The following is a 17609-nucleotide window of genomic DNA, read 5'->3' on the forward strand; positions in this document are numbered from 1 at the left end:
CCTTCTGAGCCAAGACCCCTCTCTGGGTCACCATTTCCTGAGAGGGTCAACAAAGAATTTACAAGTAACTTGCAGGGCTAGCCAGGAACTTTACCATACAAGGTCAAAAATTCCTAAAGCATATAGTGCTAGAGAAATGTGTAACGTTTTATCATTAAATATTTCAACTGAAAAAAAAAATAAACACCTCTTTTCCACCATATCATGTCTTCATGATCCCAGGAAGCAACATGGGATCCTCATGTATTCTCAGCTAATTCAAATGGCTACAGATGTTTTTAACTGAAATTACATAAATCAATAGTAACACATCAAAAACTGTAGTTCAAGCACTTGGTATCTGTTATATCCTCCCAAGAACACAAATGCATTCTTTTCCTATAGCTGATGTAACAAATTACAACTCAGTGGCTTAAAATAATATAAATGTGTTATCGTACAGTTCTGGAGATCAGGGGTTCGACGTGGGTCTCACGGGGATAAAGCTGAGGTTTCTGCAGGACAGTGCTCCTTCTGGAGGATGCAGGACAAAGTCTGCTGCTTTGACTTTCCAGCTTCTCCAGACCATCCACGTTCTTCAGGTTGTGGCTCTTCTTCTGTCTTTGAAGCCAGCGAGATCTCTTGAGCCCTTCTTACATTGCATCTTCCCGCCCTTTCTTCTACATTAAGGACTTGTGATTGGATTAAGAACCAAGATAATGGGGGCACCTAGGTAGCTCAGTTGGTTAAGCGTCCGCCTTCAGCTCAGGTCATGATCTCAGGGTCCTGGGATCGAGCCCTGCATCGGGCTCCCTGCTCAGCGGGGAGTCTGCTTGTCCCTCTCCCTCTCCCTCTGTGCTCTCCCTCTCTCTCTCAAATAAATAAATAAAATCTTAAAAAAAAAAAAAAAAGAACCAAGATAATGTCCCCATCTCAAGGTCAGTTCATTAGCAACCGCCACTGCATCTATAACCAACCTTAATTCTCCCGCACTATGTAACTTAACAGTCATAGGTTCTGGGGATTAGGATCTCTAGGGGGCCACTATTCTACCAACAGGCATTCATCGTGCCATGACCCATATATCATGAGGATTAGTTCACTCACTCCTCTCTATATTCAATCAAAGATGCTGAGACCCTGCTCCAGAACAAGAACCACAGGGATGGTGAAGACTGGCTGGTCCCAGAGTGGCCCAGAAAGCAGGACAGAGCAGTATGTCTGTAGAAACAGATGGAGCAGAGGAAGGGCAGTAATACCCAGAGTACAGAGGAGGGACTTCCACTCCCAGCACAGATGGGAGCACGAGAGAGGGGAACCAGGAGTCAGAGAAAAAGGCTGAGATGGGGTGAGGGTGGCAGGGTTTAGAAGAGCTACAGGTGTGTGCAGAGCAGCTGAGAGCATGGTTCCCAAGGATCACATGCATGGAGGTCCAGGGTTGCAGCTCGGCACATAGTAGGGATGACTTCCAGATTCACTGGTATGATCCCAGATTCAAAGAAGAAGACATAACATGTATAAACTGAAAAATACAGCTCTGGTGATGATGAGGAAGGAGGAAGAGAAGTGAGGCACCAACAAAGGCAGGAGTAGATAAGACAGGTCAAGTCAAACACACAAGGAGGGTGAAGAGGGCCTGAGGGGAGTAGCTCCTTGGGATGTGTCTTAAAATGAAGGGTTTATTACTATTCAGGTGTAGGTAAGGCTAACAGATCAGAAGATGACTACCACTGAGAATACAGTTTGTTATTCATAGTCCCAGAAGGGGGCACACAACACCAAAGGGGGGCACACAGGGAAGCACTAAAGTCCATCAGGAACAAGGTGGGGGGTGCTGGGTGGCTCAGTTGTTTAGGTGTCTGCCTTTGGCTCAGGTCATGGTCCCAGGGTCCTGGGATCAAGCCCCACATCGGGATCATGCTTCTCCCTCTCCTGCTCCCCCTGCTTGTGCGCTCCCGCTCTCTCTCTCTGTCAAATAAATAAATAAAATCTTAAGGAAAAAAAAAAAAAAAGAACAAGAGGAAAACGTGGGCAAGACCCTTTATTGTGGTTTCCACTGGAAGGAATGGGCAGGGTAGGGCAAGCAAGGTTAGGAATAACTTCAGTGAGCTCTGGAGCATAGGGGCTGCCCCTTGTCTGGCACCTGGCCCTGGGCTGATTAGGGCAGGGGGATGGTGGCCCTGAGTGTGATAGCCTGAAAAAGAAGTGTTTGGACTTGGGCTCTGGATTGTTTGATTTGCATTTGAAAGGTGCGCTCACAGATCAGTCCTTTGCTGTCTCTAGGAACTGGCTGGTCCTGGGAGGGGCTGTAACCTCCAGGGTCAACAAGGCCCAGATGTCCAAACTTCAAATATAGACAATGAAAAGACAAAGTGAACGCAGGATTGAAAACACAGGGACTGGATTTAAGATGTTACTGAATGCACTTGTTGGGAACAGCGCCAAGAATTACAGACACGATGCTCCCTCCGCCCGTCCACACACCCTTCTCCCGGCCCCACAAGCTTACCATGAAGGAATTCCCATTATATCCCCCACATACTTCACAGAGGAATTAACAGGATATGAAACCAAAAGGGCAAAGAGAAACAAAGACCACAAGCAGGGAGGTTTATGGTGATCAATGGTGAGTCCAAACAGAACCCGCGAAGATGCTCCTATCCATGGGGCTGCTGCCACAGCCCTCAGACCCAACTCTGGTTCTCACCTGCGTCTGAAAGAGCAGCGGGGGGCCTCTGCAAGCGTGGTGTCCCAGCCACAGCGCACTCACCGTGGTGCTACAGAAGGCCACGCAGCAACCAGATTTCAATGTAATGAATCAAACTTTCCATCCCACTTAAAGGCAACGATTTTCTTTCCAAAAAAAGAAAAATCGTAAATGGAAAATGTTACAATGCAACCCCAACGCCAGCTAAGTGTCAGGAAAAGTCGCACACGTCTGATTTGACTAAAGTCGGTCCTGGCAAAATGAACAAAGAAAAGAATGAGGGTGATGACAGCAATTACAATATGGAATGGTACTGCCGAGGCTTCTACCAAAGAGCCAGGAGGAGCAAGACATGGCTAATATCATGCAGCTTAATAAAAGTGCTCTTTTTTAGACAATAAATAAATGCCATGTGTATCTTGAGACCGCTGATCATTTGTGGGGAACATTTGTGGCCCTTACTTGTCATCTCCAGGAGACATTCCGAAACATATCATTTGGATTTACATTTTTTTTTTTTTTTTTTTTTTGGATTTACGTTTAAAAATGGCTTGCCCAGGGCGCCTGGGTGGCTCAGTCGTTAAGCGTCTGCCTTCGGCTCAGGTCATGATCCCAGGGTCCTGGGATCGAGCCCCGCATCGGGCTCCCGGCTCGGCAGGAAGCCTGCTTCTCCCTCTCCCACTCCCCCTGCTCGTGTTCCCTCTCTCGCTATGTCTCTCTCTGTCAAATAAATAAAATCTTTCAATAAATAAATAAATAAATAAAAATGGCTTGCCTGTTCTGAGAGAGACAAAAGCTGAAAGCATCCCAAGAGGAACCACGGCCTCCCTCCCGATAACACACTCACTTCCTGCCCTGCCTCTTTGCCTCAGACTGTTCTGAGTTTTCGGGAGTCAAGAGATTTCCTGAATCCCTGTGCATTGAAGATGACCAAGATAGAGTGGATGGATTTTGTAACTGAAATGAGAATGATGTCCAACTTGGCAGAGGGCTGGGGGAGAGGCCCCATCTGTGTCTCTGCCCAAGCACAGAAAAGGATGTGGCCACACCCTCAGAGTAAGCCCCAGGGCCCCCTCCACCCACTCAACCCTTTAGAGAACTGGAACTGCCACCCAAATGAGGCTGCACAGATGGGATGCCCCTGAGCACCGGCCACGCTCACCTCCCCGCCCACAGCTGACACGCTACACATACCACCGAGCGTCCCAAGGTCACGTTTTTACAAAGTATGGACATCAGAACCAAAAACAGACCCCCCCGAACTTGATTTGTTTAAAAAACTGCTATTCGAAGTACCCCAAAACAAAGGGTGGGATGGAAGAGTAGTAAGTGAGAACAAAGAGCTCAGTCCAATTGTCTGGTGACAGCTGGATTTCCTTCCATTTCATTAACCCCTCTGTTACCGGATTCCTTTCGGGACAGAAGGTTCCATTCAGAAAAGCACAGGAAGAGAGGTGGGAGAAGTGGGATTCCCAGTGGGGGCTCCAGAGCTTTGGAAGGGGCAACTTTTTAAGACCCAGACCACGCCCATGTCTGTTTCACACCCTGGGGCCTTTCTAGGAAAGTGCTATGGTTCCTAAAAGAGGCAAACCTGAGGGGGGAGAAGAACCAAGGCAGATTCCCACACAGATCTAATGTCTGGACTGTTCTAGGATCAGGTATCACAGATCCTAATGCCTGGGAAGCACTCTTCTGAGGAGTCCTGCAGGGCCCATCTCTGGAAGAAGAGTCCTGGCAGCTCTAGGTTTGCTTTCCTTTTGAAAACCAAAGACTTACTTTAGGGTTTTTTAAATTGTTATGACAGCTGACAAACAAAAATGAGAATTTCAAAGACACCATTAAATGGATCAACTGAATTAAACTTATTTGATGTATTTTTTTTAAAAAGGGTTATTACCAAATAATTACCAAAATACATCACACACTGCTCTCCAATAAGCAAATAATGCCTTAATTTTGCTATTTTCCTACAGTGCTTTTCCAGTGAAGTGCATTTCTAAGAAGATACTTGAGCCAACCAAGGGTATCCCTGGATTATCAGGGGTCCAGGAAGTTAGCAACGGGAGTCCATCGCTCCCATTATTTCAGTATTTCAAAATGCTTTTCAAAAACTGTCCATTTACCAATGGTAAAACCACACATGCTAAATGACACTTAAAGTTCTTTGTTTTGGCTGGAAGTACATCTACTTCAATGTAATTAACGATGTTAAGAAACATTTTGACCAAAAGATCTGAACAATAATAGAAATAACAGTAGTAGTAATAATCATAATAATGAGCTACAGATAACTTCCTCAAACTCTTACCTACCTTCGTAGCATTGCTCCAACCTCTTTGAGCATCATCTCACTTAATCCTCCTTCCTATTTAGATGAGGGCACTGGGCTGAAGAGAGATGCAGCCTGCCCAATATCTAACTGTTGGCAAGGGTTCAACCTCATTGAAGGGGTTTTAGTTGTCCCTGATTGGCCTAAAATGGGCAAAAGAATTGTTATTACCTAATGAAAATAGTTTGGTAGGCAAAGTATTTTCAAACTACAGTATGCCCAGGGGAAAAATAACCACAGAGTGTATATCCAGGGCAATGCATACAAACTGTACTCTGGGAAAATGCAAAACAAGCAAACATGGAAAGCCAAGCTAAGAGTATTCTAAAAAAGCAAAAGCAAAATAGCCTTTCCATTTTTTCCTGTTCGTTCTTTCAATGTACTAAATATAGTAAGGTTAAGACTTGTACAAATAAGTACACTGGGCTCCCCTGATTCAGGAATTCAACAATAGCTGGACCACCCCATTTTCGTGAAGGGCAGGACCCTAATGTCACACAGGCCCTTCTTAATCTTCTCAAGCCAAGTCATCCAGAAACACAGATAAGTGTTTACTTTCAAAGTCTTCCAAAAATGCTTTTCAATGATGGCAGGGCAGTTCCTTATGGGGTGAGACTGTCCAGAGCAAAGCAAGTACATCACATAGCACTCAGCAGCCTAGCCCATGAACACCAAGTGCCAGGTCTTCCTGGTGGTCACTACGGTAACGGAGTATTTGCAAGCACACCTAGAGGCAGTACTGTCCCCGGACAGGAGATACCTGACCCCTTCCAGGAAAGACAGAACTTGCCGAGTTCATGACCACCATAAAGAATGACCCTCAGATGAGGATCTAGCCATACCATAGCAAGGCAAACCAGGACACTGGGCTTCAGGGGACACTGAAAGCTACAGTAGAACTGAATTAAAAATAACAAGGCCCCAGGGCCCCTTGGTGGCTCAGCTGGTTCAGTATCTGCCCCTTGGTTTCAGCTCAGGTCATGATCTCAGGGTCATGAGATCAAGCCCCACATCAGGCTCCGTGCTCAGCAGGGAGTCTGCTAGATATTCTCTCCGTCCTCTTCTCCCTCTATCCCATCGTGCCCCTCCCCCCACATGCGCTCTCTCCTCTCTCTAAAATAAATAAATAAATTTAAAAAAAAAAAAACAAACCCAAGGCTTCTAATCCAGTTAAAATTGGACAAAGGATCTTAACACACATTTTTGAAAAAAGACATATAAATGGTCAACAGCTACAAGTGGGGGTATTCAACATCACGAATGATTAGGGAAATGCAAATCAAAAACTACAATTAAAAAAAAAAACACATAATGAGATAACACCACCCCACACGAGTCAGAACAGTTAGTACCAAAAGACAAGAAATAACAAGTGTTGGGGCGCCTGGGTGGCTCAGTCGTTAAGCGTCTGCCTTCGGCTCAGGTCGTGATCCCAGGGTCCTGGGATCAAGCCCCGCATCAGGCTCCCTGCTCCGCGGGAAGCCTGCTTCTCCCTCTCCCACTCCCCCTGCTTGTGTTTCTTCTCTCGCTGTGTCTCTCTCTGTCAAATAAATAAAGAAAATTTTAAAAAAAGAAAAAAGAAATAACAAGTGTTGGCGAGGATGTGGGGAAAAGGGAACCCTCGTATATCACTGGTGGGATTTTAAACTGCTGCAGCCATTATGGAAAACAGTATGGAGGTTCCTCCAAAAAATCGAATTACCATATGGTCTAGCAATTCCACTTTGGGGAATATACCCAAAGGAAACAAAAACACTATGTCTGAGAGATATGTGTGCCTCCATATTCACTGTAGCATTATTTATAGTAGCCAAGACATGGATAAAAAACTGGTGGTGTATATATACAAGGGAATATTATTCAGCCATGAGAAAAAAGGAAATTCTGCCATTGTGACAACATAAATAAACCTAGAGGGCATTATGCTAAGTGAAATAAGTCAGACAGGGAAAGTCAGATACTCTATGATCTCACTTACATGCGGAATCTAAACAAAACAAAAAAAACCCTGAATCACAGATACAGGGAGCAGACTGGCGGTTGCCAGAGGCAGGGGATGGGGGAATGGGCGCAATAGGTAAAGGTAGTCAAAAGGTACAAAGTTCCAGTTATAAACAAGTTGTAGAGATGTAATGTACAACACAGTGACCCTAGGTAACAATACTGTGGTGTATATGTAAAGTTATTAAGAATTCTCATCACAAAGAAAAAAACTTTTTTTTTGGTATCTATGTGATATGATGGACGTTAACGAACCTTACTGTGGTAATCATTTCATAATATATTTAAACCAAGTCATTGTGCTATATACCTTAAATTGACACAGTGCTATATATCAATTATATTTCAATAAAGCTAAGGGAAAAAAAAATAAGAAGGCTTCTTCTGGTTCCAGAATTGTGGTAGGAAATACTTAAGATGAGCTAGGAATACAGACCAAAAAACAAACAAACAAAAAATGATTGCAGGTTATGTGAAAAGACTCAAGAGTCAACTACAATAACCACAACAGACCCAAAACCAATGGATTGTATTTAAATATATGCATTCCATAGTAAATAAATCCATGAAATTCATAATAATAATTTTTAAAAAACTAAATAACCCTTAGGAAAAGTGGTTAATTCCAGAACCGGAGCAAAGAAAATAAAAGATAAGCCTGGAACATCTTAGAGCCAGAAAGTAGGGAAGAGTTCAAGAAAGGTTGGGTACATGTCAAAGGGACACAGGGCTACACTGAGAGAGCTCCCAGTCACCAGAGCTGGAACAATGTGAGCAACAAGATAAATCACAACAGCATTCAATTACAACCTGCAGAATAAAATAAATATCCACTAGTCTCCACTGATAAGGAATAAATGATTGAGTAGATTACCAATGACGAAGAAAAAAAAATGGCTCCTCCAAGAATTCTACTCCATAAATACAGAAGGAATGAGGGTAAAAAAATAATCACCATTAGAATACCACCAAGATCCACCTGTGGGTGCTAATGTTGGAGGGCAAAAGTTTGAGGAAAAATAAAATACCTCTATAGTCTCAAGATATTAATTTTTTACAACAGGAAAATAATAAATTTACAATGGAGAAACCCAAGAGACATCATCCTAACTAGAGTCATCAATAATAAGACATATAGGCATCATACACACCCAGATATCAGAGTGTGCAAAGGACATCACTTTGGTGGTATTCTTGCCAAAAACCCAGTCTCAATCTAATCATGAGAAACAACACACCAACCCAAACTGACAAGTAACTGACCAGGAGGTGGGACTGCCAGAATGGTGAAATGAGGACCTCTATATAAATTTGCTTCTCCATAAAAGCAACACTGGCAAAATTTCCAAACCAACTTTTTCAGAAGCCTGGGTGTTAACAAGTAAGGCTTGCCACAAGCTAAGGAGAGTTTATTCAAGAAAAAGTGCTGAACCTCAATAACAATAGTAGGATTTGTGGAATTTTAACTTGACCTATTCCCACTCCCCTCTCCCTGGCTCCACAGTACCTATGAAAATCAGCTGACTTGATGCCACCAGAAAGGGTAGGCTGAGTTCAGAGTCCCTCAAAAAGTTCCAACCCCAGAACAATGTTGTAACAGGAGCTGATTTGGACCTCGCTCTGTGGGAAAAGCCCTATACCCAGGGCATGCATTGAAAATAATCAGCAGTGGGGCACATGGGTGGCTCAGTCAGTTAAATGTCCAACTCCTGGTTTTGGCTCAGGTCATGATCTCAGGGTTGTAAGATCCAGCCCTGCCTCAAGCTCTGTGCTCAGCAGGGTGTCTGCTTGAGATTCTCTCTGTCCCTCCCCCCACTTGTGTTGGGGAGCATGTTCTCTCTCTAAAATAAATAAATCTTAAAAAAAAAAAAAAGAATCAACATAATTGTTTAACACTGCAGCTGCCTGAAGGTGATATACCAGTTGAGGCAAAAAAGACAAGTATATTTTTCATAACTGTTTCTTCTCCTGTGTGGATTTAAAAGACAATTCCATACAGCAATAATTATAAATCTGTGTTCATGGACATATAATGTGTAAAGATGCAAATTTATAGGCTAGTAATAGCACAAAGGAGGGGGAGAAAATAGAACTATACTGAGCAAATTTTCTATGCACTATGGAAATTGTTAGTATTAATGTGAATTACATTATTTTAAATTAAGATACTATTTGTAATTTCTATAGCACCATTACAAAAATAACAAAGAACATCAGTATAGTAAAAGAAACAAGGAATTAAAATGGTACTCTAGAAAAATATTTATTTAAAGGTGGCAATAATGGAAGTCTATGGGCAAGAAACATGTAAGACATACAGAAAACACACAACAAATTGGCAGACATAAATCATACCTTACCAGTAATTACGTTAGATGTTAATAAAATACTACAATCAAAAGGCAAAAACTGGCAGAATAAATTTTTCAGAATACATAATTCAACCATATGCCATCTATAAGACACACACTTCAGATTCAAAGACTAAAATAGGTTGAAAGTAAAAGGATAAGAAAAGATAAACCATGGAAACAGTAACCAAGAGAGCTGATGTAGCTATATTAATCTTAGACAAAATAGATTTTTAAGACAAGAATTGGTAGAGACAAAGAAACATTTTATAATGATAAAAGGATCAATTCATCAGCAAGACATAAAAATTTTAAACACCTACGTAAGTAACAGGATACAGGATCAATTTGCAAAATAACTACCTACAATAATGCATTAAAGGAAAAACTGTTTAGATCTGAATAAAGAATGTAATTAATAGGTTTGTGCTAATGTTAATTTCTTCGTTTTAACCACCATAGTACAGTTAAGTAAAATGTTAAAATTAGAATACTGTAGGGGAGGGATATACAGGAATTCTGCACAATTTTTGCAACTTTTCTACAAATTATTTCAAAATAAAAAGGTTAAAAATTTTAGAAAGCCAATTGGTTCCCATCAGAAGATGCTAGGGATCCAAATCAAACACTTACCTCTCTTTTCCTATGAGTTGTAGCACTGGGAACGTAGGTAGTAGATGAGGGGAAGGGTCTTTTTAAAAGTATTCCCGATAATAAATTAAAGAATTAGACCATCAACATTTGGCATCCACTAACAAATTAATGGAAGGAGGCAGTGATCACCCATGGCTGCTAACATCCATCAGGAAAAGAGGGACAAAGAAACACTATGTTCCTCTCGATGGAAGTACAGAACACCATCTATGAATGCGGTTTTGACCAAAAAAAACAAAAAGAAAAGAAAGTCAAATCTGTACCTGAGGAAGTTCTGATAAAGTATCTAGACCAATCTACCACTAAACAGGAATTACCACAGAAAGGAAGATACCGCAGGAAAGTAATCAGCAATATTCAGGCCATGGGAAACCCTACGGTATAAATAACTCAGTTTCTTCACAGTAAATTGCAAGGAGAAAATGAGAAAGAGAAATGGAGCTTTAGAGGGGGATAGCCACAGATAAAGGAGACCTAAAAGACCTATCAGCCAATCACAGTGAGACTTTATTTGGATCTGATTCACACAGATGGAAAAAAATATATATATATGATATTTACATGACAAGTGAAAATCTGAACATAGATTGGGTACTTAGTAATACCAAGGAATTAGTATAAATTTAGGTATGATATGACATTGCAGTTTAGTTTTACTTATTTTTTTATTAAGTTCAGTTAGCAAACACATAGTACATCATTAATTTCAGATGTGCAGTTTACTTTTAAAAGGAATCATTGCTTTTCTAAAGATAAATAATGAAAGAAGAAATATCTGGGGTATGCTTCAAAATAAAAGGGAGAGGGAAGGCATAGAATAAAACAATGCTGGCCATGAGCTGCTAACTGTTGAAACCGCAGGCTGATATGTTATATGTGCACTTTTCTATATGTGTGAATAGAATGAAATTAGAAATCTGTAACAGAAAGAAATTTGGAAAACGCACAAATATGTGGAAATTAAATAAGACCTTCCTAAGTATCTAATGGGTCAAAGAAGAAATCATATGGGAAGTTAGGAAGTACTCTGAGATGAATAAAATTTTCAACTTTTTTTTTTTTTTAAGGAGGCCTATGTCTCCTGGGGGGATGGGTCTCAAGTACAAAAATAACTACAAACGTGGAGTCACAGCAGGACTGTGGGTTCAAGCCGTGGTACTGCTGCCTCCTAACAGGGAGACCTTAGGCAAGCTATCAAGTCTTGATGCCTCAGTTTCCCCCATCTGAGAAATGGGGATGTAAAAAGTAATGGGACTGTTGAAAGGACAAGATGGAATTATGGCCTCAGTTTCCCCATCTGTGAAAAATGGGGATGTGAAAATATGACTGTTGTTAGGTTAAGATGGAATTATACACATAAAACACTTGCCTCCTATCAATAAGTAAAAAAGAACTGCCCCATGCCTACCTTCTGAGGGCAACCAAATTTTTAGGAAAAGAAAGGTTCTTTTTCTACAACTTGACCACCATGAGCCCAGTCACATGTGACATAGGACAGGTATCAAAAGAAAAATAACTTCTAAAAAGCATGTGAATGGCAATTTCCAAATACTATTCCTCAAGTGTCCCCCTGCCTAGCATACCCGAGAGATATCTCCTGGTGTCTCTGCTTTTGCAAATCTTTTACTCCAAATAAGACAAAGTTGCTATGCTTCCAGGGAAAAGATGTTTCTGCTGCTGACAAGGAAGAGATGTAGCTCCCCAGGAAAGGGAAGGAAGGAGAGGAGAGGCAAGATAATGAACAGAAAACAAAAGGAGAACTTTGCTGGGTGTCATTTCAGGCTCTTCTGAAAAAACAAATCATGAAGCCCAGGGTAAGCCGGTTGGACAGATAATGCCTGTAAGCTGGGGAAATGAGGTGAGAATCAAAGGAAAGGGAACAGACAAAATTAGAGCAAATCCAAGATAAGCGTTATAGCACCCCCTGACTACCTGTTTTCCCAAAAGAGGATGGAACTCAAATCCAAGTACAAAGCCCAAGTGATTCGGGGAAAAGTCCCCTCAGGTTATTTCATGCAGAAATGCTAGTTTCCACCAGCCAGGAGACAGACATTGGAAGCTGTCAATATGACCATCTTTGAGTCATTACAAAGGGAATGGAGGTAAAAGGGAAACAAAATTACACATTGACCCAGGCAGGGTATGGGGCAGAGGGAGGGAGGGCCACAGGACAAGAGCACCAGAAGGGGTATGTGGACCTGGGGCTAGCACCCCATTTGTCAAGTTAGGAAACAGGGTGCAGGAGAGGCAGGGGCCTTGTGCAGCACCCCCACCCCAAGCTGTGCCCTTCTAAGGCCTGCTCTGGGAGCAGGGGGTAAGGTTTGCTTGTTTTAATAAGTGTTACCCACTGCCCTTACGGTTGCAGAGGAGGATGAGAGCACTTTCTTCCATGCGTGGTCCCTGCTTCTTCCCTTTGCCTCTCCTGGGCAACACCCCTTTCTAGGAATGTTCCTTCTTCAACTTCCTCATCAATGTCCTCCTCTGCTTACTATTCTCTGCTTTCCTGCCACCAGAATCACCACTCTCCGGGCTGACTCTGTATTCCCATCACTCTCCTCTTCCAGTCCCACCAGCCTTGCGCCCTCCAACCATTTGCTCGCCTCTCAGCCCAGATCTCTGGTGACAACCAGCCTTGTCCCAGTTGGCTGCTCAGCAAGCCCCCTTTCTTTTCACCTGTGGCACCAAGGGAGAGGACTTCTCTGGCCAGAATTTGCCAGCACCAAGGAGGTCTGTATGACCATGAAGGGCTGCCCACACCCACCCCAGCCCGCTAGTCCACAGCTGAGGGATGCTCAAACTGACCATTCCCTCCAGCTAGGAGGCCACAGAATGGACCTGACTCCCTGGGATCACCCACCTCTCTCTCTCATCCACTGGGCATGGCTCAGGAAGATTTGCCTAAATACCAACAGTCTGAAATCCATGAGAGGACACAATGGGCTCAGGACATGGAAGCAGAGGACTGCTTCTCAAACTTCCATGTGTAAACAAAGCCATGATGTAGATAACAGCCCTCCCACCTCCACAGGCTCAACAGTCCAGGGGTGGGGAGGGGGGAGCTGGGAAGCTGCATTTCTAACAAGTCTGATGCGGATTCTCATAAAGGGACTCAAGGACTATGTTACTGAGGGAAACACCACATAAATAATGGTGTGAATAATTGATGCACTTCCAGCTGCAGTCAGAACACAGAGATGTCCAAGAGAAGTCACCATCCAGAGACAGTGTCAGCAGATAAGGCTTCCCCAACTAAACTTTGCTCTCGCTCTGCATTTACATATGTTTTGACTGCATTTTACACCTCTCTGCACATCAGTTAGAGTACAGAACAGACCTCGACTGTTCACAACTATGCTTCCCATTGTCTGTAGTAACCAAAGGCACTCAACAAACTGGCTGGACATAAAATTAAAAATCCTCTCCTGGGTTTCTCTGGCCAGTCCTGATGCCAGCCCCCTGAGATCCTGGGCTTCAAGCATATACTTGCCCCCACAACAGGTTATGGCCTGGTTGCGGTCTCAGGCTGCCCTGTGACCCTGTCGTACCCTATCACCACCACCATGTTCCTTCAAGGGTAGCATCCACCCCCTATCTGACCACATCCTCCCTGGTCCTCACTCATGCCCTCCTCTGGGAGGCCTCTCCTGACCTGCATCCTACACCCCTAGGCTAGGAGCCCTGCCCAGGTCCCCTGCCCATGGACACATCCTGCAGTACAATCAGTCCCCACAGTAAGCTCCAGATAAGACCCAGCCTCCTCCCTTTTCTATCCCAGGGTCTGGCTAGGGCCTGGCATGGTGAGGAGCAAATCAGGGCATTAGTTTGAGTTAATGGACAGGAGTTTTAAGGCTTGGAATGCAATGGGTGCTTAAGTCACTCACCATTCTCAGAGGAGAGGGGAGGGCTCAGAAATCCACATCATTCACAGCTCAATCCTGAAAACATCAATCTCAGACTTTCTGGATCTCAAAGAGTTTGACCTGGCTTCTGAACAAGGATGACTGGACAGTCCTCTCCAGAAACAGCTACCACCTCTCTCACACCTACATATAAGCACCTGGGACCTTCCTAAGAAGGCCCCTTCTCTCCCCAGGAAAGCATTCAAGGAATTCATCTTGGGAGCTAGGAGATATTTAGGAACTTCTCCTGAAAGTACCATTATCCCTGAGGACCTGCTCCCTAGGGTTTTACTGATTATTTAAGAATCCCAGTATGGTCAGGATAGAAGAGAACATGGTCAGGTGTGGTCCAAGGGGAAGATGAATGTTTCAAAATCCCATGAACCCTTTTGAGGTCGAGTGAAGAGAACTGCTTTTGGGCCCCACTCTATTTTCTCATCTGGATGTTGGGGGTGGTAGTTGTTTAAAGGGTCAATTGATTTAATGGGCTAAAAACACTTTGTCCATTGAAAATACACTATATTTCCTGAGACCCAAGTATTTCTGAAAAGGAGGCTACAGGAGCTACTGGCTCAGTAATAACAGGAAGTGGTATGTGTGTAAAGACTTAAACCTGCCAGAGTCCCACCGGAGTTACGTCATACAGAAGCCAGAGGTACGGCTTCCCAGAGTCCTCACACTAGGGACAGAGAACGTTTGTGAAATAGGTGCCTCCTCCCTTCTTGGCCTCCGGCTTCTTGCAAACAAGAGCCAGGAAATCCCACAGCCCTGTCCACCGATATGCTTGCTGACTGGACAGTGGGCGCCCCTTGAGAGCAAGAGGGCAGCATTACTCAAAGTATGAGCCATTATATAAGCATCACCTCTGTGCTAATTAAATACTCAGATTCCTAGGTCCAACCCCAGATGAGCTTGGTCAGAAACAATGGCAATAGAACCTGAGAGTTGTTATTTCTAACAAGCTCCTGAAGTGAGTTTTATATAAATTTAAGGAGCTCAAGGACCAGAATGTTGGAAAAGCTGTAGAACTGAAAAGACCTGGGTCAAATTCCAATACCACTAAACAGCAGCTGTGTGACCATGGGCAAGTTACTTAACCTCTCTGAACCTCAGTTTACTCATTTGTAATATAAGTATGAAGCACAACCAGTATTGCTGGGAGAATCAGAAATAATACTCTGCATCTATGTTATCCTAAGAGGCAGGAATAACCATGACCCTCGTCTTTTAGGGGAACAATCTGCCACTGTGAGCACAAGGGGTTTCCTAGAAGCCTCTCACATGTGATGGAAGCCAGACAAGACTAATGTCCTTAACTCAGAGGCCCACACCAGGCCTTTACATCAGGAGTCAAGCAAGGTGAACAGGAGAGAAAGATGGGCTGAGCTTTGGATGGAAGCCAAGCCCATCTGCCTTCCTGAAGGGTTCCACCTTGAGGTGGGTTCAGCTACTAGACACAGCTCCAAGATTGCTCTGCAGCCCAGTGGCTCTTTTGGGGGTGGGGAGTCTAAAGGGAGAAGAGACAGCAGTCACCTCCAGCCTGAGGGTCCGAAACTCTGGGGAGGTGCAGGGAGAGAGAGTGTGCGCAATGTAATGACATTCACCAACCATGGGCAGGGCTCAAAAACCCCTCAAAGCTTCAATCTTTCCATTTGGAAACTGGGGTTAATTTTTAGAAAACTAACATTAAACAGTCAACTATGGGATGGTGCCCAGTTGGGTGGCCTGCTCACAGCTCACATCAACGGAGGGACGCTGTTATTATTACCCCTGCTTTTTTATATGTCTGTGCTGGTCACACCAAAACTTGGTGGCAGTTTCACTGTTGTCCCAAGAAGAGAGATTATCTGAGCTTGAGCTTTACGTACCTGTGTTGGTTGTTAAACGTGTTAAACAACCTGTCCTAGAGAGCCTGACCGAAAACTGAAGCTAGGACTTCAAGCCAGAGCGCAGGGCATGGATTTCCCTCCTTTTTACTTAAAAGGCGGGAGCGGCGAGGATGAGGACGCCCATCGGCTGCTGGATTCCAGCCCTGGGATCATTCTGGTTTGGACGCGGCGTCTGAGTGCCAATCAGGGGCAGGGGAGCCCCCGCGCGCCCAGCATTTAGGTTTCCTGCTTTCTGCGTCCCCGGGCGCAAAAGAGGCCGGGCCCTTAGCCCCCCGTCGAGCCGCTCCTGGGTCACCCCGCTCGGTGCCACTCACACCGCGCCCAACACCAGGTTCCCGGAGCGCCGTGGCCCTGAGCTGACCCTGCGCGCCACAGCCCGGAGCGCCCAGCTCACCTGCTGAAGACGAGGCAGCCCAGGTGGTTGATCTCGTGGTCCGAGCGGTGGCGGCTGTAGTCCTCCCACAGGTCCTTGAAGGCCGTGACGGCCAGGATGAAGAGCACGGGCGCCAGCGCCAGGCCGGGCTGGAAGGCGTTCACCGCCGGCACGAAGTTGAGCAGCGCGATGAAGACAAAGTACACGTTGGCCAGGCGGTGGAACTGCTCGAACAGGTTCTTGGGCAGGAAGGACAGTAGAGTGTACTTGGTGGTCTTGAGCCGGTTGTCCGCCAGGTGCTGGGCGCCCCCGCGCCGCCGCCGCCGCGCACCCTTGGCCGCGCCGGCCGCTGGGTCCTCGACGCCCGGGGGCGGCAGCAGGTTGGAGCGCACCACGCGCGTCCTGCCGTCCCTGCGCCGCCGCCGCCGACGACGACGACCCGGAGACCCGGGCTCCTCGGCCGCCGCCGGCTCCCGCTCCATGGCCGCGTGTCGCCGCGCCCGGCTCCTCCGCAGTTCGCGCCCGTCCGCGCCAGCCTCCTAGGTGATCATCGCCGGCGGCCCGGGCGCGGTGGCGCGGGCTCCCCGCCTGCGGGACGCAAGGAGAAGGCGGTCAGCGCCCGCCCCGCCCCGCCCGCTGGTCCGCTGTCGGGGCAGGGAGCAGGCGGGGCGGGGCGGCGCGCGCGGCACAGAACCCCCTTGTACTCGCGCCTGCCTGGCCGCTTCCGCCGCCGCAGCTCCTGGCCCCGCCCCGCGCCGCGCCCAGGCTGGGATACCGCGGATAGCGGGAAACAGAAAGACCCGAGCTGAAAACTTTAGAGCAGTTTAGTTTCGTTTCCAGAAGCATCAGTTAGTCCCAGAACAGTGCAAATGCGCCCTACCACCGGTAGGAGAGAGGAAGCTGTAGAGTGTGAGAGCAAAGGCACCGCAGTCCCCTGGCAGCTTGGTCAGGCTCTTCCTGGGCCAGCTCTGCTTCCCAGGCCCTGGACAGGGAAACGGTCTGGGAACCCGGGTTAGGAGCCTCCTGGAATCAACTAGAATCAAAATCCAAATGAGCAATGGCATACCAATGCTACGATTTTTAAATCTCATTTACCGAGGATAACTGCTTTTGGGGAGAGCCCAAGAAGTCGGGATTCTGTTGCCTCTACACCCTTCCCTATGCCTGCTCAACCTCCACCTACTTTCAAATTCACTTCTTGGGTAACTAGACTTTTCCCTTTCCCTGATCATCGCTGCTTTTCCTTACTTCCCTACACAGGCTTTTTTTTTTTTTTGTAAGGAGGAATATTTCAGTGGCAAAGGCAGGCTTTGGTTTGAGGTATTTTTCTTTTCCTCTCTGGTAAACGCTCAGAGCCAAAATATCCCTGTGTGCTGCAGTTCTGAGGTGGCCTCGGAGAAGTTGTGACAGGAAATTGAAAATGGTTG

The 17609-nt window shown here is 45.5% G+C and overlaps 1 protein-coding gene across 2 annotated transcripts in view; it reads right to left on the bottom strand.

Moving 5' to 3' along the window:
* LOC102749517 (phospholipid-transporting ATPase VA-like) overlaps positions 1 to 16856 on the bottom strand; it is an 80128-nt gene extending 63272 nt beyond the window's left edge. Inside the window, exon 1 of one of the 2 annotated variants that reach the window (XM_081831481.1) lies at positions 16204 to 16851. In XM_081831481.1, the coding sequence (XP_081687607.1) occupies positions 16204 to 16664 (461 nt within the window). In that variant the 5' untranslated portion in view covers positions 16665 to 16851. Of the gene's footprint in view, positions 1 to 16203 lie in introns of both variants that reach the window. The other variant, XM_081831482.1, reaches the window with a different exon arrangement.
* Between the last annotated feature and the right edge of the window lie 753 nt (positions 16857 to 17609).

The sequence above is a fragment of the Leptonychotes weddellii genome, chromosome 9 (genome assembly GCF_054177405.1).
Source record: "Leptonychotes weddellii isolate Sample4059 chromosome 9, ASM5417740v2, whole genome shotgun sequence".
NCBI classification, from domain to species: domain Eukaryota; kingdom Metazoa; phylum Chordata; class Mammalia; order Carnivora; family Phocidae; genus Leptonychotes; species Leptonychotes weddellii.